This window comes from Annulohypoxylon maeteangense, assembly GCF_022496945.1.
Source record: "Annulohypoxylon maeteangense strain CBS 123835 unplaced genomic scaffold GGS22scaffold_10, whole genome shotgun sequence".
Classification (NCBI taxonomy): Eukaryota; Fungi; Ascomycota; class Sordariomycetes; order Xylariales; family Hypoxylaceae; genus Annulohypoxylon; species Annulohypoxylon maeteangense.
This window is the reverse complement of record NW_025953257.1, coordinates 946,554-967,584: the sequence shown is the minus strand read 5'-3', so window position 1 is coordinate 967,584 and position 21,031 is coordinate 946,554. Positions and strand designations below refer to the sequence as shown.

At 48.2% G+C, this 21,031-nt stretch overlaps 8 protein-coding genes across 8 annotated transcripts; 5 read left to right on the top strand and 3 right to left on the bottom strand.

The window, feature by feature from the left end:
- The first annotated feature begins 159 nt into the window (after positions 1-159).
- On the top strand, positions 160-1,610 carry GGS22DRAFT_165410 (P-loop containing nucleoside triphosphate hydrolase protein). Its single transcript, XM_047961670.1, has 3 exons — positions 160-356; positions 410-630; positions 701-1,610. The coding sequence occupies exons 1-3, from the start codon at positions 253-255 to the stop codon at positions 1,447-1,449; spliced, it is 1,074 nt and encodes a 357-aa protein (XP_047818162.1). The 5' UTR covers positions 160-252; the 3' UTR covers positions 1,450-1,610.
- Positions 1,548-2,273, bottom strand: GGS22DRAFT_22198 (uncharacterized protein). Its single transcript, XM_047966512.1, has 2 exons — positions 1,904-2,273; positions 1,548-1,812 (listed from the first exon to the last, which is right to left on the bottom strand). The coding sequence occupies exons 1-2, from the start codon at positions 2,071-2,073 to the stop codon at positions 1,647-1,649; spliced, it is 336 nt and encodes a 111-aa protein (XP_047818161.1). The 5' UTR covers positions 2,074-2,273; the 3' UTR covers positions 1,548-1,646.
- Positions 2,274-2,966: 693 nt separating this feature from the next.
- GGS22DRAFT_165407 (Mss4-like protein) lies at positions 2,967-3,507 on the top strand. The gene has a single exon (XM_047961669.1). It carries the CDS (start codon positions 2,992-2,994, stop codon positions 3,442-3,444), a length of 453 nt encoding a protein of 150 aa, XP_047818160.1. The 5' UTR covers positions 2,967-2,991; the 3' UTR covers positions 3,445-3,507.
- A 419-nt stretch (positions 3,508-3,926) lies between these two features.
- On the bottom strand, positions 3,927-5,534 carry GGS22DRAFT_194856 (origin recognition complex subunit 2; the record flags this gene model as incomplete). The annotated part of the gene is made up of 1 exon (XM_047965572.1): positions 3,927-5,534. One exon carries the CDS (start codon positions 5,532-5,534, stop codon positions 3,927-3,929), a length of 1,608 nt encoding a protein of 535 aa, XP_047818159.1.
- A 437-nt stretch (positions 5,535-5,971) lies between these two features.
- On the top strand, positions 5,972-7,036 carry GGS22DRAFT_22183 (HAD-superfamily phosphatase). Its single transcript, XM_047966511.1, has 3 exons — positions 5,972-6,376; positions 6,476-6,814; positions 6,869-7,036. The coding sequence occupies exons 1-3, from the start codon at positions 6,155-6,157 to the stop codon at positions 6,950-6,952; spliced, it is 645 nt and encodes a 214-aa protein (XP_047818158.1). The 5' UTR covers positions 5,972-6,154; the 3' UTR covers positions 6,953-7,036.
- A 1,412-nt stretch (positions 7,037-8,448) lies between these two features.
- On the top strand, positions 8,449-10,028 carry GGS22DRAFT_194854 (uncharacterized protein; the record flags this gene model as incomplete). Its single annotated transcript, XM_047965571.1, has 3 exons — positions 8,449-8,638; positions 8,733-8,816; positions 8,873-10,028. 3 exons carry the CDS (start codon positions 8,449-8,451, stop codon positions 9,967-9,969), a joined length of 1,371 nt encoding a protein of 456 aa, XP_047818157.1. The 3' UTR covers positions 9,970-10,028.
- Position 10,029: 1 nt separating this feature from the next.
- GGS22DRAFT_21874 (uncharacterized protein) lies at positions 10,030-11,375 on the top strand. Its single transcript, XM_047966508.1, has 2 exons — positions 10,030-11,279; positions 11,335-11,375. Exon 1 carries the CDS (start codon positions 10,444-10,446, stop codon positions 11,257-11,259), a length of 816 nt encoding a protein of 271 aa, XP_047818156.1. The 5' UTR covers positions 10,030-10,443; the 3' UTR covers positions 11,260-11,279; positions 11,335-11,375.
- Positions 11,376-11,435: 60 nt separating this feature from the next.
- On the bottom strand, positions 11,436-19,974 carry GGS22DRAFT_194853 (uncharacterized protein; the record flags this gene model as incomplete). Its single annotated transcript, XM_047965570.1, has 14 exons — positions 11,436-12,118; positions 12,173-12,344; positions 12,399-12,722; positions 12,780-13,048; positions 13,101-14,680; positions 14,740-16,028; positions 16,075-18,324; positions 18,385-18,626; positions 18,682-18,789; positions 18,840-18,961; positions 19,062-19,180; positions 19,232-19,397; positions 19,449-19,554; positions 19,608-19,974. 14 exons carry the CDS (start codon positions 19,972-19,974, stop codon positions 11,436-11,438), a joined length of 7,797 nt encoding a protein of 2,598 aa, XP_047818155.1.
- Positions 19,975-21,031: the final 1,057 nt, after the last annotated feature.

Genomic DNA, 21,031 nt, shown 5'->3' with positions numbered 1-21,031 from the left:
TATGTAATTGATTTTGATTACGTAAACAATCAGGGAAATTCTTATGTAATAAAGAGATAACCCTTATGTAAGCTGTTTACATAATAAGCTTACATAAGCAAAATGCCATCGAGACCAGACCCACTTCAAATTCAGACGCGTCTCAGTTCAAACACGCGTAAAGAGGCTAGAATCTGTGCAGTAAATTCACACCAAAACTCGATTCATAGCTGTACTTCCTTGGCTTAGGTAAATTGATATCATAGTGCAACAATGCCAGCAGCAAAGCCAGAAGAGAAAGGGGATTCCTCGACATCAGCTGCCAAAAAGGCTTTGTCCGGTGCTTCTAACGGCAATGTCACTTATGAGCTGCCATGGTACATCGTCTCCCCTAACGGCTCTACCTTCCGCATTCTAACGCTAAGTGTAGGGTTGAGAAGTACAGACCAGTCTTTCTTGACGATGTAGTCGGAAACACAGAAACGATAGAACGACTGAAGATTATTGCGAAGGATGGAAATATGCCACACGTCATCATATCTGGGATGCCCGGTATAGGCAAGACGACAAGCGTCCTATGCTTGGCCCGCCAATTGCTCGGAGACTGCTATAAGGAGGCAGTCTTGGAGCTTAACGCCAGTGACGAGCGAGGTTAGTAATCAACAGCCCCCATCTAGTACATACCCTGAGAAGCAAAGCTCTAACAAACCCTCACAACCAGGTATCGACGTTGTCCGAAACCGCATCAAGGGCTTCGCGCAAAAGAAAGTCACCCTCCCCGCCGGCCGACACAAGCTCGTGATCCTCGACGAAGCCGACAGCATGACATCCGGAGCACAGCAAGCTCTCCGACGCACAATGGAAATCTACTCAAACACAACACGATTCGCCTTCGCATGCAACCAGTCCAACAAGATTATCGAACCGCTCCAATCCCGCTGCGCCATCCTACGGTACGGCCGGCTCACAGACGAGCAGGTAGTCAAGCGACTAATGCAGATCATCGAGGCGGAGAAAGTGGAGTACAACGACGAGGGTCTCGCAGCGCTCGTCTTCAGCGCCGAGGGTGATATGCGGCAAGCCATCAACAACCTGCAGAGCACATCCGCAGGTTTCGGGTTCGTGAGCGGGGACAACGTGTTCAGAGTAGTAGACAGCCCGCACCCTATCAAGGTGCAGGCGATGCTCAAGGCGTGTCACGAGGGCAACGTGGACAGCGCGCTAGATACGCTGCGCGAGCTGTGGGGGCTGGGGTACTCGAGCCACGATATCATTAGCACGATGTTCAAGGTCACGAAGACGATCGATACGCTGAGCGAGCATGCGAAGTTGGAGTTTATTCGCGAGATTGGGTTCACGCATATGAAGATCCTCGAGGGCGTGCAGACGCTGTTGCAGTTGAGTGGGTGTGTGGCTAGGCTGTGCAAGATTAATATGAAGCCGGAGAGGTTTGAGACGAAGGGGAAGTGAGGGGTTGATCTTGCGCGGGATATAGATAGGGGGGTTGGCGAGATGGCTTGAGATGTGTATTTGCATGGCATGGCATTGGCGTTTACGAGGTCATGAGTTCTACCTAGTTGCTATCACATAGCTGAGACGAGTATCAAAAATTTAAAAGTGGCAGATTATGGCACATCTATTTGCCTACCTAGTAGTAGCACAAGACCTCATTTCTTCTCTTCCTCTATCTCCATCAGCTCCTTCTCGTAGTCCGCCCAGAGAGCACGATCTCGTGCCATCCGTCGTTGCATGCGCACCCTTTGCTCGTATTGTCGCATGCGATAATCGCCTTCAATCATGCTGCCAACAATCATACCGGACATTTGGAGATATCTAATAGCGTTTAGGTCTTTTCCTTCAAGCTGTCTCTAGACAAGAAGGCGTCGAGGGATATGAGCTTAGAAGATAGGTACGCTTCACTCACACTTTGAACTGAATCGTCAAGCCCCGGTATATAGGCGAAAATACATAGCCCATACCTCCCAGGACGGCGGACGCAGCACCCCATTTCACGGCGCCGACAGCTGCGCCGCGCGCCGCCTCCCACTGGGCCTCCTTGGTATCTTCGCTTTCTAGGGCATTGGTGGGGCGCATTGTGATGAGGTCATCGCGTGCCTACATAGGCAGGCCAGACAACAATAGCTATACGAAGGTACCGCAGGACGCAATTGATTCCCTAGCTAATCGTCTTTGTTGTCTCGAGCTCGATTGGTTCCGTTCCGGCTATGTTCTTGTCATAGAAGGAGGTTGGTGTGAGCTAGATGGACGAGGTGATGCGGTTATCTGGATCTATGAGGCTAAAGATTGAGATTGAGTTCCGTGTGAGCCTATTTAGTGGACTGAGAGTGGAAAGGTAAGAGATTTGATTGGTTGAAGCTGATAGCTAGAAGCTCCATGGCGGGCATCGGGGCGGTATCACAGCGGCAGGTGCTGTTTCTTAGCGTCATCGTTTCCGTCTAGCTAGCTCCGTCCCGCTGTTCCCTCTATAAATGGTGAAGGCGACAGCCGTAATACAGTTGTTACCTACGGCCTGCCGCTACGTTACGGCTGTCGCGCGACCGAATAACTCGGTCGAAAACAATCGCTATAAACTATCAACATGTTTAAAATGTGCGTAATGGTCTAGATTCTAATAGCTACAGTTTACAGAGTTACTTGAGACGTGCTTAGGATGTTCTCTATATGAAAGACCGTATACACGTCATAATGTCCAGTACACTTCTAGGAGGCCCCCATCAACAATCTCGTCTTCATAAGCCTACTAGGTGGTATATGTCGATGATGTATAATTCTTAAGACCTAAAATAGAATTATAGTGATTCCAGATCTAAAAGCATAAGAGGAAAAGAAAACCATGAGTACCTAGGCACTGAATTCTATTTTCTCTTCATAGAAACGGTAATAGTCGAAACTCTTCGCCGACGTCATATATATATTACTACACCACCAATTATACCACAAAGGCATAATTCCATCTTCCAACTAACAATACCCGGGCAACAGCACACACCAATGACCGGACTCCAGGCAGAATCAAACTCCCATCCCCCCAGCAATGAAGACTGGAAATGCCAACCCCCGTACCGCACCACACCAGGTAACTCACACTTCACCAAGAAGTGGACGGCTCACTGCCACTGCGGGCGCATCAAATACTGGCTCTCACGCCCGGCCCCCTTAGCCTCCAAGTTTTGCCACTGCATCGATTGTCAGGCTCTACACGGCGCTCCTTTCCAATGGGCCGCCATCTTCGAGAAAACAGACCTGCACTTCGAGAGTGGGGTCGAGGGGCTGGCATTCTACCACTCTAGTGATAAGTCCACTGACCACAAGCTACCGTGTAAGGTCAGTTGCGCGTACTGCCACTCGCCGATCATGGACGAGGGGAGAAAGATGGTGTTGATATTCCCGGGGATTATTGAGTTTGGCGATGCGGAAAAGAAGAAGTTGTTTGATCCTCAGTAAGTTCTCCTAAAAATGCTGTAGGAAGTAAGGGTTGAGTCTATTGACGATTATTGATTAGATGCCATATCTTCTACAGTCAGCGTGTCGTGGATATGCATGATGGGAAACCCAAGTGGTCAAAACTGGATGGAAAAAGTGAGCTGATGAAGGAAGTGGACAGGTTTGATTCAAATAGCCACACCGTGCTAGGTGAACCCAGAAATGAGAATGTTGATAATTGAATTATTCAAGGGTATCTCGTGCGAGCATTTTAGTGATTATATCCTATGTCCCTTTTCGCTTCATGGTTTCTAATATGTACAACGCTCTGTGATAGTCTACATATGTTCATCTCCCTTTGTGGCATTATGACATTAGATCCTCTAGTATCGCCTCTAGATCTTCCTTCTGGAAAGGTACGCTCAGGAGTTCGGTACCTAAAACGTCTTTGCGACTCGTAATTATTTGATGGTCATGGAATCTAAGGCATGTTAGCATCATCATCACATATTTCGGGTATAAAAGGGGAGAGGAACACACTCTTTCAATAACGTCCGGAAAGCCATCTCCGAACTGCAAATAAATTCCTCGACCGCCTTGTTGTAAACCATGCGATACTCCACCCCGGAATTCTCGCCATCAGACCCGTCGTCCATAACCACTAGGACCTCGCCAACCAGCAGGCGGAAGAGGTTTTTGGCGTTCTCGGGTAAACTGCGAAGAACGTAAGCAACACCTTCCTTCCCTCCAACCCGTCTCGCCTTCCTGCCCAGAAGCTCATGCACATCATCCACGACCTCAAGCTCCGCTGTAAAAGGGGCAAACGTCGTACAGTCGTGGAACACGAAGTTGAACGAGGAACGCAGGCTACTATCCCAGAGTAGGGGGAAATCCGGCGTGTCGGCGGAGCAAATAAGTCGAATATTCGGGTGAGCCGCCAGTTGAGCAAGAATAGATTGCGTTCCAACTTTTCGAAGAGGCAAGGCGTCGATAGAGTTTAGGATGACCGTAACAACCACATCGTGAGACGAGAGCAGAGACTTCACACTGTCCAACATAGCCGACGGATTACCGGCAGGGACCTTGTGGGCGGGATTAACCGCACCAGCAACAGTACCCAGTATTTCGCGTAAAGAGCTCGTTCGCACATATCCGTTTATTATAACGATCTTATTTGCGATGTGGTCCGAATATTTCTCGTATGTGTATTTGGCGAACTGGTGTAGAAGGCCTCGCTTCGATCCATACCCGTATAAGCATATGCTAAACCCCTGAGTGAGCTCGAATATCCATTGCGGGAATGACTCGACATGTATCGATTCCAGGAACTCGACGTCTTCGGCGTGTGGGTCTGTGTAATCGCGTAGTATCGAGAAGTATTCGTCGTGAGTTAGAAGTTTTAGGGATGTAATATTGTTACTAGAGGTCTTCGAAGCCCCCGGTCGGTTTTGCGCGAAATATAGCTCGTGTGGAGGTAGGTCTCGAGGCGGAGTAGGCGATTTCTTCCTTGCTCGCTTGGTAGTAAGCTTCGTTTTCGGCCTGCCTCGACGAGGTTTTCCAGATGGAGTCGCGGGTTCTTCGGGTATGTTATCAGACTCTTCTCCCTCCTCATCTTCCTCATCCTCACTTGATTCAAAAATCTCTCTCGCAATATCTTCATCTGCTTCTTCGTCACTTCCGTTCTCCCCTACGACTTGTTCGATTAGGGCCCTAGCGCTCTTCTTCCTTGCGGAGCGATCGTTTCGTTTCCATCTCGGTGTCTGCGCTGTACTACCATTTGTTTTAGACGGTGTTGCGAGGTCTGCGCCATTTCTCTTGCGGCCTCTAGGTGTTGACACTTCAATATTCTTAGGTGTTGAGGCAGTTGGGAGCTGCTTCTTTTTGCTCGGAGTCTTTTTCACGGGTGAAGCTACATCGTCTTCGTCCGAAGGAAAGTCATACTCAGAACGGTGACTACCTGCAATGATATTCGAGTTCGACGTAGCTGTTTCGCGACCACTTCGTCGTTTTGTTGGAATATCCTTGTTAGATTCGTCTTCATCCTGTGTTCGCTTTCGTGAACCTCTAGATTTCGGACCAGGTTCTGCAATTGGCTTTTTAGTTCGTACCATGATGGACGAGAAATAGGTATTTGTGCTACTAGGTGCTTTACTATAGCATTGCGGGCTAATGAGGACCCTCGACAATATGCAATGGTAAGAGATAAATTTAGAAATTGGAGATATTTAATGGTAATTACATACATACAGCTCGGAAGTGGTTTCATTCACGGTCGCGACTGAGCACCGCGTCTGGAAATATTTCTTGTGGGGCACTGCGACCGGGGTGCAATGCACTTGCTCATGCCTGCAAGTGCTGCAGCTACTTACCGATCAGCCCGATAGGTTGATAATTAGGTTACAATCGCCTACGAGGATTAAAAAGATACCGAGTTTATCCGAGGCTTTACCGACACGATAAAACCGAAGGTTCGATTCCCCGCTCGCACGCCCCTCTATTTCCCTTTTATGTGTGATACTTAAAACTCTATGTAAATCTCTAGCACAGCGCAATCCGTAAGAGACGGGAGCGAGTCATACGTAGCCGAAAATTAAACCCGATTTCCTACTCGGATTTAGCATGACTTACGTTTTAAAAAGCACGGACCATAGAGTCACGGGATCAATATGATTACCTGAAAATAGGAACGTCGTTTCATGATAATTACAACATTTTGAGATCGATCTTTATCATGAATCTCAATTTATCTGGAACTATCAACGTTTTCAAGCTCTTAGCAAAGCCGTCTCTATGTCTTCCCCATGCAACTGTCTCCACATTCAATGAGATACCGAGTCCTTTCAAGAAAGTCTTCGAAGGTCATAGGGAGAAGGTAGACATCAGAGCTGTAGTACTTGACAAAGACGATTGTTTTGCCTATCCGAACACCAATGAGATTTATCCTGCTTACGTTGTAAGTGTTGGTGATATATTGAATTTTACCTAATGTCACATTTGAAATAATTTTTCATCTCGTGGGTACCAACTAGAGCAGTAACTTACTTAGCAATAGGAACGTTTTCAATTGCTAAAGAAAGAATTTCCTGGTCATCGACTTCTGATTGTATCCAATACTGCCGGGGCAACCACATACGATCGCGATGGTAATTTGGCAAATGGACTTCAGGAGGCAACGGGGATTTCGGTATTAGCGCACGGGGTGAAGAAACCAGGCTGTGGCGATGAAATCATGGCTCATTTCAAGGCCCATCCCGAAGTTGGAGTGACTAATCCGAGTCAAATTGCAATTGTCGGAGATCGTCTGATGACTGATATGATGCTTGCCAATATGATGGGGAGCTGGGGTTTATGGATCAAGGATGGAGTCAAGCCTCTGAATGAAAAAAGTGTTGTATGCCGCTCTCGTCCATTATTTTGTCAGATTGTCTACTAACATACCCCATAGTTCTCCAAACTTGAGCAGCGCCTCAAGCCGTTCCTCACAAAACGTGGCTACCGAGCTTTCGACCCGCGCAGTCCGTTCGAGTAATCATATAGGCACCTAGGTACGCAGCTAAGTGCCTCCATGTCCATTATGAAATAATTTCCGTGATCATTATAAATCCAAAAAAAATCCCATAATAATAATTACAGCCCGTTTCTGCCTGCTGCTGAAGATGCTTATCAGGTACCTACATAAATCTTCGAAACCGATTTTCTAGCATACGGTTGCAATCCGATATCTTGCTAGCAACTGTTTAACGAAAGTAAACCTGCGTTTGTAAGACTTCTTATAAATATTCTCGAGAACGTTTGTTTCGGTAGTGGTGCGTACACCTGAGCAAGTACCTAGGTACCTAGTAGGTATACAGATTTCTGCTGTTGTTTGCGGGAACACACCGAAGATGTAAACCGTCATTATCATCTGATCCTATCGAGTGTTTACTGGAGATCAGCGACTAAGGTGTAGATGTTTAAAAATAGCCCTCCTATGTGACTCAATGCGTCTTAGGTACTGCACGTAAATTAAGCATAATAAGTAGTGTTCCAAGAGAAATTCGATATTGTTAATCAATGTGGACATGTACAATTGTCTACATACTAGTGTGATCCCCCCAGACTACATATCAACATTGACAATGGCTATGGTTTATCCACACTGCCAAAGGAGAATTTAAGCTCATCATGTGTGAGTTTGCATATTTCGGCTTGCCCAATAGAGGGGAGTTGTTGAGTTCTTTTCCGTGGAGAGGGAAAGAGCATTTATCAGATGAAAATTTCGTAGCTTCTCGTTGGAGGATTATGGTGAGCTCGGGCACAAAGGTGGTCATCACTTTCGCACTATACGTGGGTTTATTCTATGGATTCGTGCTAGGTACACGTACCTGCCTATGACTGTCTCCCCGCAATTGCCTATACTGTATCTTGGTTCATGAGATCCCCACAGGAGTGGTTTAGGTGAAGAGTATGATTGGTTGCCTCTGACCCTTATGTACACTCGTACAGTCCACGACACGCTTCTCGTGAGAAGTCATGCTGTAATTCTATGCATTGAAGGACTAGTGTGACTCTACTAGGTCAAGAGAAGTACTTCTATACCCTACAAAGATAACGAAAATAGAGATATGGGATGAATGGGTTAGTACTTTCGAATACATCTAGATCCACTAGATCACGGCATTACACCTAAGAGATTCTAGACCCTGATGTAACTTGTCTAGTATTCACGGCCATCTGATCTTGATACAATTTTCCTTGACTCTTCATCGACGGAAAGAGTGATCTAATTCACACCTGCCTTGTAGCAGTGAAGGAAAATTAGCCCTTGGTGGCATGGGTCCAGCATTTAAACTGATTTAAATCCCCGACAATATTTTATTCTTTCAATCTTTCTCTCTCCCGTCCGGGTCACTCGTTCATCTTCTTTCATTCTTTCCCCCTCTTATTATCTTTACTACACAACAGTCTCGATATCTTCTAGTCTCAGTAAATATCGTTATCACGCACAAAGCCTTTTCGACTAATCACATTTTGTCAATCATCACGATGGTAGGCAAGGTGTGGTCTGACCTCGAAGAGAGGTACTTCTGGCGAACAGCCGTCGCCCATTCTTCCAAGCGAGCCGGAATCGACAAGGCCAACGGCGAGAAGACATGGGATCAGCTTGCCTACGAAATGCATCGTGCCATGGAACGTCTTGGTCATATTCGCCGAAAGTACACTAGTACTATGTTATGTAAGTATTTCTCGTCCCATACACATCCACCTGACCAGACACGCCATCAACTTAATTCTATCCTCTCACACGATGCTGACGGGCTTCGGACTAGTCGAGCATTATTTCCAGAACATTGAGGGTGAACGACGATCGCCAAATGCAGCGGCGTATGTGAATGAATACTTACGCAAAGTTGGTATGTCCTGATAAATTACTATCCCCACCCAAGTCCATTCTAATAAGCAACTTGAGGCCCTACCCGCGAAATTGTCAATCCTCGTGCAGTTCGCCCCCGTCGAGAGGTGAAAAAGCAACGCGCTCGTAAAGCACCTCCTCCTCCTACTCCTACCGAAAGTGCGGATGGTCCACAGGATGACAAGGACGACAACGCCACTGTTGAACCTACTTCACTTCCAACCCTGCGTGAGATGGATTTACCTGACCCCCGACCATTTATCCTCCCGCGCCCGGGTCCGGGTCTCTCTGAACGTCGGTCTTTCCAGCCGTCTAGACCCCTTCGACCCCTTGCTAAGGCGGCTACTCGCATGCTACCGCCCTCGCCATTGGTGAGCCCTTCCTACGAGGGCCTGTCTTATGCCAATCAACGTGACGCCGCCCTAGGTTGGAACCTAGTGAGCCCAGCAATGACATCCCCGTACGGCGCCCCTCAATACCAGCCCCGAACTCCTATGACACCCGGATCCGGCAACAAGGAACCTGAAGAGCCTGTTTGGGGTTATCAGATGGGAAAGCGTTCTGCTACCCTGAAGCCGTCTCCGCAAGAGCCTTCCAAATCTCAGAAGACTTCTGCCAATGGATACGCAACGCGACGACAATATTCCGACAGCTCCGAGATGGGGCTATTCATCCCTGAAAAAGTCGATACTCCATCGGTGGCCTTTTCTCGGGCAACCGACCTCCTCCGACTATCAAGCGAAAGCTCATTCGCTGACGCACCTAACCCGCAACGGGAGCTTTCTGTGGGATATCAATTCAAGGACTATTCTAGCCCTACGTCGATGTCTACAGCCTATTCGTCTGTCCCTTCTCAGTCCCCCGCCCTTACCCAAGCCGCTAGCGAGCAGTCGGTTGAAAGCACCCTTTTCGTAGAGGATGTTGAGAACATCGATCCTTACGTGGATGATGACGTCGATGAACGCGTCGATGAAGAAGCCGAGGAGTCCGGCGATGATATTCGGGAGGCTGGAGTCAAGTATGATACGGACGTCCACACCGTGAGCTACCGAGACTTCCGCAAAAGAGAGATTATGAACTGGCGCGATGAGGGTCCCGGCTATGGTGACGTCGGTGGAGGAGAATATTACTCGGGATTGGACCATAACATCTAGATTATGGCGCTACGATGCAGTGCCACCGCTCGATGCACTGAGACCGGAGACTACACTCCTCTCAATCGGAGAAAGTTGCTTAACTACGGTGATTTATGAGATTTCACCAAGAACACTTACATTGCTGTACTAAATTAGCTCCATGGTAGATACAAAAGATACCTCAGATAGTTTGCGTTGATATTTTATAAAATTAAAAATCCCAAAATCATTGTCGACTTCATGAAAAAATTGGTTTACCCAGGTCCCAGGCAGAGCGGAGGGTAAAAGTTACCCCTGACTGTCCCGAGAATGGCTTGTATGTACCTGTGTCGTTATCGATAGCGGGGTGTGGCGTCCGGACATCCCCAAAAGAAACCCCTCCCAAACTTCCTTTCTCCCATTCCCATGACAAATATTGCGGTGCTTAATTCATATCGCGTTTACGGGAAAGAATCGTAACCCGAAAGAAGGTTTCAATTGTTTTAGAACCAAATGGGAATCGGCCTTGAAATACCAGTCTTTGGCGCTATTGCCGCCTTAAAAGCAGTCGGGTTAGGTGCATCGCGTATCGAGCTCAACGCCAAAGATTCATATTCCGATGGAGGCCTAACACCTTCGCTCGAGGACCTCAAACGTGTAGCGCAACTCCCGGTTCCCGTGCGCATCATGATACGGCCACGAGGCCCTCTAGCTGAAAAGGAGACGCGAGATTTTGTATATTCCGACGAGGAGTATGCCCAAATGGAGGTTGATATTCGGGCATTTAAAGAATCAGGCTTGCTAAATGAGGGACGTGGAGATGGATTCGTGTTTGGCATCTTGAAAGAAGACTCTCGCCTTAACGATCAATGCTGGGTTGATGAAGTTAAGTGTTGGGTCGATAAGGATAGATGCGCCCGTCTCGTTGAATCTGCTCGACCCTTCAAAGTCGTCTTCCATCGAGCCTTTGACGAAATAGTGAGCTGTGATGAAGATGAAATCGATATTGATGTGCGCTACGCATGGGAAACTGGACTTAATCACCTAGCAACTTGTGGCTTCGATGCTATACTCACATCAGGTGGCCTTGGACACGCAGCCAACAATATTACGATGCTAGACAAGATTATCGCAAAAGCAGAAACACTTGGCATCGAGATTATTGTGGGTGGCGGCGTTAGAAGGCATAACGTTAGAGAGCTTTCACGGCAGCTCAGGCTAAATGAGAGGAGCCAATCAACATTTGTTCATTCTGCTTGTCTTTCAAACGCGGAGTCAGAGGACATCGATACTGACGAAGTCGCTAATATCTTATCGCAACTAAAATGAGGCCTATGGTTATATAAATGGTAAGTCAATTGTTTCAATTCATGGGAATCTATCTTCTAACAAATAGGTATCTAGCATAACCAACTCCATATCGTGAACTCTCATCAATATCGTATAGAACGTGTCGTTTCGTAAACTGCATCTTTACATCCATGTTCATTAGAAATCGTCTACGCTTATGCAGATGGACCGCCCCGCAGTGTGTCCGGTAAAAGCTTCGACTTCGACGCAATGAGGCCAGCCAACTCCACCATTGGAACATTGCGCAAAATCTCAGAAACATGGACTACACTTTGTAACTCCTTCAATGCCCATGCCCTTATATCAACAGCGACAAGGCTGTCCACTCCGTATGTGTTTATCGGCCGGGCACTGTCGAGGTCCTCAAGCTCCATCATCAAGCTCTTCGCGAGCTTTCCCATTAAGGCCGAGCAAACAACACCCCTCGCGTCGTCCGAGCTCGCCGCAGCCCCTAATATACTTGCGAAATCTGCTGCCGCCGTACTCTTTACCCGGTCTTTCGAACCGGCAGTATTTTGTATCTGCGTATCGTACACACTCAGCGGATTGAAGCGCGCATCCGAGAACCAGTACGGATCATCGTCACCGTTGGCCCTAACCAGGCCGCCACTAGCAAGACCAAGCACCGGTTGCGCTTTAACCTGATCTGCCATAGCGGCTTCCATGACTGCAAGGAATTGCTTCGCCGTAAGTTGAGGCGCACCAGCACGCACGATTTCTGGCACTTTCCCTTGCTCAGATACGAATCCAATTTCTCCCATCCAGCCAAGATCGATGCTTGTTGCCTTCAAGCCTTGGGCCCGACGGTAATGCACCACAGCATCTTGATATGTATTGCCTTTTTACTGTTAGCGTCGAGAACACATACCTCCTAACATTCTAGACGACTTACCAGCATTGTAGTTACTCTGCGCTATCGAACCAATCTGGCCCGCCGCCGACGACATAGTTATAAAGAAATCGAGGTCCTTAGGCAACATATCGTGCATATTCCACGTCACCTTGTACTTTGGTTGTAGTGCAGCCCACCAGGCGTCGAATCCCATAGTCTCGAACATCGAATCCTTGGATTTCGTTAGCAAACTTCAAACGCGACATCGCTCCGATTGAATCCCTACCTGGACATTCATAGCCATGATTACTGCACCGCGTATCGGTGGGAATCCTACTTTTGCTATCTCTTTGAGGACTTTTTGACATTGCTCTACGTTTCCAACGTCCGCCGCAAATGCTTTAACTTTCACGCCGAGCTCAGAGAGATCTTTGAGTAATTGCTGTGCTCGTGGGTCCTTGGCGCCGGATCGGGACGTAGCGACTAAATTGCGGGCTCCTTTCGCAGCCATCCACCTCATCAGCGACCGGCCGAGACCACCCATCCCACCTGGAATGATGTAGGTGGCATCGGGACGTAGTTGAATTTGGACCGGCTTTGGAAGAGTCGTCTATGTTCTGATTAGCGTTCTATACCCGATAAGCGTCTCTCTTAAGGTTGAACTCACCGGCACTTTATCGTCATCGACAACTCGAAGAACGACTTTTCCTCCGTGTTTCCTTGCTTGCAACATCCTGAATGCCTCTGAAACCTCCGAGAACTTGAAAACGTGCAACGGCTTTACGAGCTTGATGACGCCTTCCTTATAATATCGGAAGACACCAGCCATTACTGTGCTGAATAATGGGCGGTTCGTTCGGTACATCGTTAAGAGATTCACACCAGCGAAGATCGCGTTGTTTGCGAAAGGCACCATATCTAGACCCGTGTTGCTCCCTATTTTTGATGTTAGTCAACTGACATTTTGGTTCGACGAGGGTTTGCTTACGGATGTCTTTCATTCCAAGTTCGATGAATCGGCCGAATGGCGCAATGCAATGCCAAGTTTCTCTTAGTAGCTCACCAGTCAACGAATTTAAAATCACCTGAACGCCTAGGCCGTTGGTTATCCGCTTAATCCCTTGTACGAAACCGTTATCTTTGTTACTGAAGATGTGGTCTCCAGGGATACGGTAGTTTTCGACAAGATATTGCTTTTCTGCTTCCGAAGAGACTGTAGCAATGATTTCGGCGCCAACATATTGGGCTGCATTGATGGCGGCTTGACCTAGGCAGTCCGATGCCGAGTGGATTAGGACTGTCTCTCCTGCTTGAAGTCTGGCAACATTAAATATGCTGTAGACCGCAGTCCCGTACGAGATCATCATAGATGCACCCTCCTCGAAGGACATCGTGTTCGGAAGCCTTTGGAACATGTCTTGCGTGTTTCGGATGAACGTCTTGTACCAGCCCAATGCGCATGTCGCCACTCGATCCCCTACGCTGAATTCGGTAACATATTTACCCATTCTGGTTACGACACCACTGCATTCAACACCCAGGTTGGGATCCCAGAGTTGACCTAATACAACGGCCATATCATAATGGTCTAATCCGACAGCCTTGACCTCGATCTCCACTTCTAGATCGCCTAAGGGCCTGGAGTAGTCATCGTCATCATTGAAGTAGAAGCTGTCGAGTTCTCCTGTCGCCTTTAGATCAAGTATCAGCGGTCGGCCGGGCTGCTTAATTGGCTGCATCGTTAATCGATCCTCGCGAAATTCATCCGGGCTCAATATCCTGCTGAGGGTCTCATCGGGGCTTATGCGTAGGACATTAAGAGCCCCGTTTCTCTCGGCAAACTCGTGATCGGTATTGTGCTCCTCGGTTTGTAGGCGAAGTACCTTCAATATCGTCTCGGTCACTTCCGGTTGATCGCAAGGGACGTCTGGGTCGAGATCTAATGTCGTAAACTTGACTTCTGGAGCTTCGCCACGGATTGTTCGTGCGAATCCTGCGATCATGTTGAGCTCTGGGTCCCGCGTATCGATGGATGTACCGCCCCTAGTTAGCCACAGGGTGCCTTCGGAATGGAGGACCATATGCTTTAGGGCATCATATTCGTCAGGTTTAATTGAGCTTAGTAATGGCTTCTCGAGTTCGAATGTTGCGATACACCGCGTTCCGGTCAAATCGGCTTTGGCAATGTCGAGCAGCGATGTCTGTTTGACAAAACTTCCATTTGCTGCGAGCCTGCTTGAGAGTTCATACACGATCGACTTTGGCTGACTTCTTTCCGCCGACGATGTAACGATCACCACCTTGTTCGGCAACTCATCTTTAGAGTCGTAAGGGACGCTTGATGCCATGATAGACGACGAATGGCCAGCATCCTCGCGATCTCGGAAACACCAATCGACACCAGCGAATCCTTGTGCACGTAAACGAGTGTCCCATTCCCCCTCGGAGAGTTCCGGACCCCATTGTCGACCGTCGTTATCACCTAGCCACCAGCCAGAGAGAACTCCGAACACCACCGATCGTCTCGCGATCTTGTTTGTTAGTTCTGTAACGATGAGATGTCCGCCCCTGCAAATTTTATTGTTAACATTCCTTCTATGGAACCAAATGCAATCTTGATTACTTACGGCTTTAGTAGCTTCCTACAATTTGCCAAGGTCGCGCCAATAGACGAAGTAGCGTGAAGGACTTGGAAAGCCACAACAAGATCGTAGGATCCTTCCTCCAGCCCCTGTTGCGCAGGTTCTTTTTCAATATCTAGGACCTTGAACTCCATCATGGAGCCATATTCTTTGAACTCTTCGCTAGCCGCTTCGAAGAAGACACCGCTAATGTCGGTATACGTGTACTTCTGCAATCGTCCCGCGACATTTGGTCCAAGACTGGAGAGAATCCGACTCGTGGCACTTCCTGTACCTGCGCCGACTTCAAGGATGCGCAAAGGCCTCTTGTGTGACAACCGCTTGATATACTCGCACTGTATCGCCGGTGTACGTTCATCGGAGAGACCGTAGCGGTACATATTATTAAGCAGATTATCGCGGCTCATCACCTCCCATGCTTCTACCTCGCCTAGAAGCATGCTAGACATATTATCATTGATGCGACACATCATCTCCCCTTCAAGACTCGCTTTAGACACTCGGGCAAGCACCTCATTTTCGACAGTTTCGCTTGCGGATCCCCATTCGGGAGACTGGCAGGGCAATTTTCCTGCCTCGGCGAGTTCGCATTGTCTCTTCATGTAATTATAGTAAGTCTGATAATGAGGTGCCATATTTTCGGCATCTTCCGCGCTAAAACGCTGGGTTGTTCTCTTCGACACGATGAAAGCTGCCCATTCGAGATCATAGACTACTGAGTAGTCTGTCTGGGGCGCGCTGGCGCAAGTTTTCTTGAGGAGTTCCACGGTCGCATCGCTCGAATTTTCCACGTCAATGTCCCATGTTGGATAGGCCCCCAGTTTCTTAAGGGCCTTGATCTGAGCATCTGCGTCATCGGTGGAATCTATCTCCGTCACAAAGTCTGTTGACTTTAAACCTTCGAAGATGATTAAAGGTTCTTCCCACTTCTCATCGGAGATCACAACTGTGCCGTTAGTTCCATCAAAACGTCTTTCCTTGATATCAGCGAATCCCTTAAGACGAGTGCCTTCCAGAGTAGGCAGCTTGGCCGAGATCTGTATTCTTTCAATATACTTCGCAACCGTGGGCTTGGCTACTCCATCGCAGGACATCAACATCTGGAATGCACTGTCGAGTGTTGCTGGATGAACAATGTGCTGGGACTCGATATTCTTTGGCATTAACGACTTCGTATCGGGAATCTCTAGTGTGCTGCAAATTGTGGTACCCGCAGCCCGTGAGTCTACTAACGTTTGATATGCGGGGCCCCATTGCATTCCGAGCTTAGCGAACTGTCTCTTTGTTAGCAGATTCCTAGGATGCATCTTGTTAACTTACCTTCTCATAAAAGTTTGCCGTGCTACGGTCTTCCAATGGCAGGCCTGCTATACGCGAGTACTCGGAGCGATAAGCATTGGCTATTGAGGCCTCTTCGTCGGTAAAACCTGAAGGTTTCTCTTCCGCGGCATACTTCAACTTGATAAGACCTGTACTGTGCTGTGTCCAGTCGCCTTGACGACTACGGCTGAACAGAGTGAACTCTTTCCAATATGTTGTCAACGACCTCGAGGCCAACCGCCAAGGACGTAGCTGCAGCTTGGTCTCAACAGGGCTGTCTTCGGCATCACTAAGAAACAGGGGCGCACCAGGGAATACATCCCGTAGCTGGAAAGCTTCTATCGTCTTGGAAGGTTCGGAAGTCTGGCGAACAGCCTCAATCACCATGGCCAGTACACCCGAAAAGGACAGGATCGGCTTGTTCTGGACCATGTAATGCCTAAGCCAGGGTACCTCTGAGAGCCGAAGATAATTGCGCCAACACGGCTCGTTGTCGTCGGAGAATTCGTATCTCACACCGAGAAGATCGTGCTTGGGCAATTTTCGGTTCCGGTAGGCTGCTGATAAGGCTGTCTCATACCAATACTTCGAGTTGTGGTTCCATGCAAACGGCGGTAGATCTACCAAGTGGGTAGGGAGCTCCTCTGTGGGATCGAGGTGATTTGCCTTAGCGACGTCAACCGAAAATCCTCTTTGGTAGAGAGATCCAACGGCAGTAAGTGTGGTTTGGATCGCGTCTTGCTTTCTTGTTAAGAGACCGAGCGCATGGACGTCCAACTTCTTTTCTTGCGCTTGCAAGATCTGCTTAATCGGGCCTTGTAACGCGCCATGAGGCCCAACCTCCACCATCACGATGGATTTATCAGCGAATTCTGGGGTGTTCAAGATTGCCCTCACCGCATGATTGAACTTGACCGAGCAAACCATGTTATCTACCCAGTATTGAGGCGATCTCAACTCTTCATCGCTAATTTCTTGTCCTGTGACGGATGAAAACATGCGAACTCTCGTGGCCGTGCTTGGGTCTGTCTGGATGCCTTCGAGGGACTGGAGGTACGGCTCAGCGAGCTCCTGCATGAAGGGGCTGTGGTATGCCGTCTTTACGAGGAGCTTTCTGCACCAAGCCTGAGTACCTATTAACTTTTGAACCTCATCGATGGCATCCACGCTACCGGATATCGTAACACTGATAGGGCTATTTATGCATGCAACCACTAGCTTCGGAGTTGTGGTGACCTTGTCGATATAAGTCTGCGCATCAGCTTCACCCATTGCAGCGGCAAGCATAGCTCCTGGTGCTGATAAACCGGCCGATAAGCGTCCTCTATGATATGCGATTGTCCACGCCGACCGACGCGAAATGGCTCCCTTGGCGTAGGCGGCCCCTATTTCACCACTTGAGTGACCGACTGTGACAGATGGGACTATTCCCCACTCCTTGAGGAGATCAACTAACGCGACTTGGATCGCAGTGCACGCAGGTTGGCTGATCTGAGGCTCATTGATACGCGACTCGGCTTCTGAAGCGCCGAGCTCTTCCAATAGATCCCACTCGCACCCTAGTGACTTGAGATGAGCTGTCGCCTCTATTAAACTGGTGTTATAGGACCTGTACGCGCGAAGTTCACGACCCATCCCAAACCATTGCGCGCCTTGTCCCGTGAACACGAATACTGCCGAAAGATTCTGAGTCGGTCGTAACGGCTTATTCGCGATATCGAGGGCTTTTATCGCTTCATCGACGCTGGACGCTACGACGAACGACGACCATGAGAGTTTGCTACGTCGGCTAGACAGTGTGTATGCCAGTCGTCTTAAGAACGTCATTTCGTATACCGGCGACTTCGGCTGTTCTTTTAGGTAGGACTGGAGGCTCGCTGCGGTTCGGCCGATCCCGCTCTGTTCGTGCGAAGACCAGACTAGTAGTTGAGGAGTGGCAGGACTGTCTTCGAAGTCGGTGAACTCTGAAACTGAAGAGCCTCTTCCGTTTACACTGGCGTTGTCGGAGCCGCCATCCGAGCTAAGGAAGGAAGTGTCGGTTATCGGCGACATCAGTGCGCTGACACAATGTTCAATTCTGCGACCCGGTACCGTCGTGGCAGTGTTATGTCTTCCGGCTAGACCGCGATCCTGGAGGTAGTGATAAGCATCATCCAAGATACAGTGAGCATTCGTCCCACCATACCCAAATGAGTTAATACTAGCCCTGCGCAACCCGTCTGTAGGCCATGGAAGGAGTTCGGTAGGTACCTAGAAGAGACCGATATTAGACGAATTCGAGCTTATAACCTTGAAGTCAAGAGAGCTTACGGCTAATCCCCATTTCTCCAAGTCAAGTTTAGGGTTCGCTTTCTCAAACCAGATATTTGGAGGTACTTGCCCCTTTTCGAGTGCATATATCGATTTCACGAGACCGGCTATACCAGCGCCTGCCTCTAGATGTCCGATGTTGGACTTAACAGAGCCGATGTATAATGGATCGTCCGGTCTTCGAGTTTTCCCGAATACGGCTCCAATTGCAGATGCTTCTAACGGGTCGCCAGCCGGTGTACCTAGAAGTGGCTATTAGAAAATATTTCTCGGCCCTCTAATTCGGGGTTGTCTTACCTGGCCCATGAGCTTCAAAGAAACCTGTATGTGCAGGGCTTAATCCAGCATTAGCATAAGCTGCTCTTATTAATGCTTCTTGGGCCTCGGACGAGGGCAGATTAATTCCTATGGGAATATTAGATTAAGTCAACTTCGATTGGTGTAGGAAGACCAACCTGGTGTTCTTCCATCTTGTGTTACCGATGTACCCCTGATAACCGCACGAATAACATCACGATCTCTAAGTGCGTCGGCTAGAGATTTTACCACTATAACAGAGACACCCTCTCCTCGAGAACTTCAGATGCGCTGGTCAGTTGTTTATTTCGAAAGGGGGTAGTAGGAGAGGACGGCTAAGGATTTTGGTCGACTGTGACTGGGGCAGTGAAAGTACGTACTATCCATTTGCCCTATGATCAAATGCCATTGACTTTCCGTCTGGGCTTAAAAAGCTTAAGGTACTTAAGTGATTTGATGTATGCGGCATTAATATCAAATTTGTGGCACCGACAAGAGCCTATGATGGTTAGAAACCCAAGAGTTGAGGATACAGCCTGGTGCAACTTACTGCTTTAGTCTCCCCAGTACGGATGCTCTGACAAGCTAAGTGTAGGGCTACCAGAGACGATGAACAGGCAGTATCTAAACTGATACTCGGTCCCTTAATATCAAAATACCAAGATATCCTATTGGCAATCATAGCAGTACCCATGCTACCATTGGCTTCATATCGACTGAACTCTCGTTAGAAAATACATAGAATTCGGCAGGGGCAGGGGGCTCACGGGTAGTCGTCTGGGTCAATAGCACGTATTGCAGCATAGTCTCTAACACAGCAGGCCATGTAACAGCCCATTGCTGACCCGGAGATATCTTCGATTCTGGCGCCAGCTGTGATCTCTCGTTAGCATATTTAACATCGCAGTGCTGACTCGGGGGCTTACCAGATTCTAAGGCTTCGTAAGCAAGCTCCAATGCCATCCTTTGTTGAGGGTCCATGGCATGGGCTTCTTGCGCCGTTATCCTAAAGAAAGGGGCATCGAATGCCGCAACATCGTCCTTCAAAAAGTGACCACTCCTCGCGCTTGTGCTGCCCTGATGATCCGCGCTAGGGTGATAAAAGGCATCTATGTTATATCGGTTCTCTGGAACATCGGTTCGCGCGCTCTTCTTCGCAGTTACCAAATCCCAAAGTTTGCTCGGCGTGGTGGCATCTCCGGGAAACCTGCCGGAGATACCCACGATCGCAATGGGCATTGAGGCATCTTGACTAAGAGCTGTGAGAATATCTCTCTCTTCGCTATAAGACATCTTATCTTGCTGCTTGGCCTAATATCATGGGTATAAAAAATAACAAAAAATGGTGTAAATTTCGAAGAAGAGTTTCACACAAGCATATGCCAAAGCCTCGAGAAATCGATCACTACCACAAGATTATGTGGAATATCCCTCTCTATTATTTTATAATCATACTTTGAGGACGATACATTTAGGGAAAACACGAGCCCCGCCCCCATGTAACCGCAATACCGACTATGAAAGATCATATGAGATACTAATCAGACTTCGGTTAGCACTACCAGAGCTGTATACTAACATAGGACCCAGTGCCCCAGTCTAGCGTCGATATTTGGTTCTGGGGATACTAGGCCAACTTCTCTTTATAGAAATTAGAGCTTCCACAATAGCCCCACGAGTTTAGGATGCAGGGATCATTCGCGTGGCGTAAGCCTACCTTGGTATAATATAACGTCCACAGTCTGCATGCTAATGCCTCTGCATATATGGTATATGCCGTTGGTGCTCGAATTTGGACTACCCAGACTGCAATAGTGACATACTCTCAATTTGGAGTGACATACTCTCCACCAGACTATTGTCACTCTTGCATGGGGTTGGTATAACAACAGGTGAATTCGTGATGGTATGATGATATGGCTTCAGTCAAGGCAAGTCTTGTTTATCTTTGGCTCGGGAACTGTGGACGGGGCAGATCATTGACAACTGTTCTGAGACTACGAAAAGATCAATTCAGTCGAAGGAAATTCCACTGCGGTGCTTCGAATATTCCCTAGCAAACTTGCCACTAGCCGCAAAGTTTTCCCATGTGTATGACTATGCAGTAGAAGGAAGGAATGTAGTCTAACAAGACTTAGTATAGGGACGGTCTGCAAGGCAGTGGAGAGAACTGCAAGGCAAGAATTATTCCATAGGCTGAAAATGACGGACGATATTCCTTCATCTGGATCCCTTGCAAATTGTCTAGCGTCATACGTGTATGTTTTCGCGTGTACACATCACCCCATTGATCAACCAGAAGTCTCGATAGCGTCCCAGTTTGGGGGAAGATTCTAATAGGGAGCCGTTC

Coding starts and splice junctions, on each gene's coding strand:
- GGS22DRAFT_165410 (XM_047961670.1), top strand. CDS start 253: ATGCCAGCAGCAAAGCCAGAAGAGAAAGGGGATTCCTCGACATCAGCT. Junction 357..409: donor GTCACTTATGAGCTGCCATG/GTACATCGTCTC, acceptor CGCTAAGTGTAG/GGTTGAGAAGTACAGACCAG. Junction 631..700: donor TAACGCCAGTGACGAGCGAG/GTTAGTAATCAA, acceptor CCTCACAACCAG/GTATCGACGTTGTCCGAAAC.
- GGS22DRAFT_22198 (XM_047966512.1), bottom strand. CDS start 2,073: ATGCGCCCCACCAATGCCCTAGAAAGCGAAGATACCAAGGAGGCCCAG. Junction 1,813..1,903: donor TTGACGATTCAGTTCAAAGT/GTGAGTGAAGCG, acceptor AAACGCTATTAG/ATATCTCCAAATGTCCGGTA.
- GGS22DRAFT_165407 (XM_047961669.1), top strand. CDS start 2,992: ATGACCGGACTCCAGGCAGAATCAAACTCCCATCCCCCCAGCAATGAA.
- GGS22DRAFT_22183 (XM_047966511.1), top strand. CDS start 6,155: ATGAATCTCAATTTATCTGGAACTATCAACGTTTTCAAGCTCTTAGCA. Junction 6,377..6,475: donor AGATTTATCCTGCTTACGTT/GTAAGTGTTGGT, acceptor ACTTAGCAATAG/GAACGTTTTCAATTGCTAAA. Junction 6,815..6,868: donor CTCTGAATGAAAAAAGTGTT/GTATGCCGCTCT, acceptor CATACCCCATAG/TTCTCCAAACTTGAGCAGCG.
- GGS22DRAFT_21874 (XM_047966508.1), top strand. CDS start 10,444: ATGGGAATCGGCCTTGAAATACCAGTCTTTGGCGCTATTGCCGCCTTA.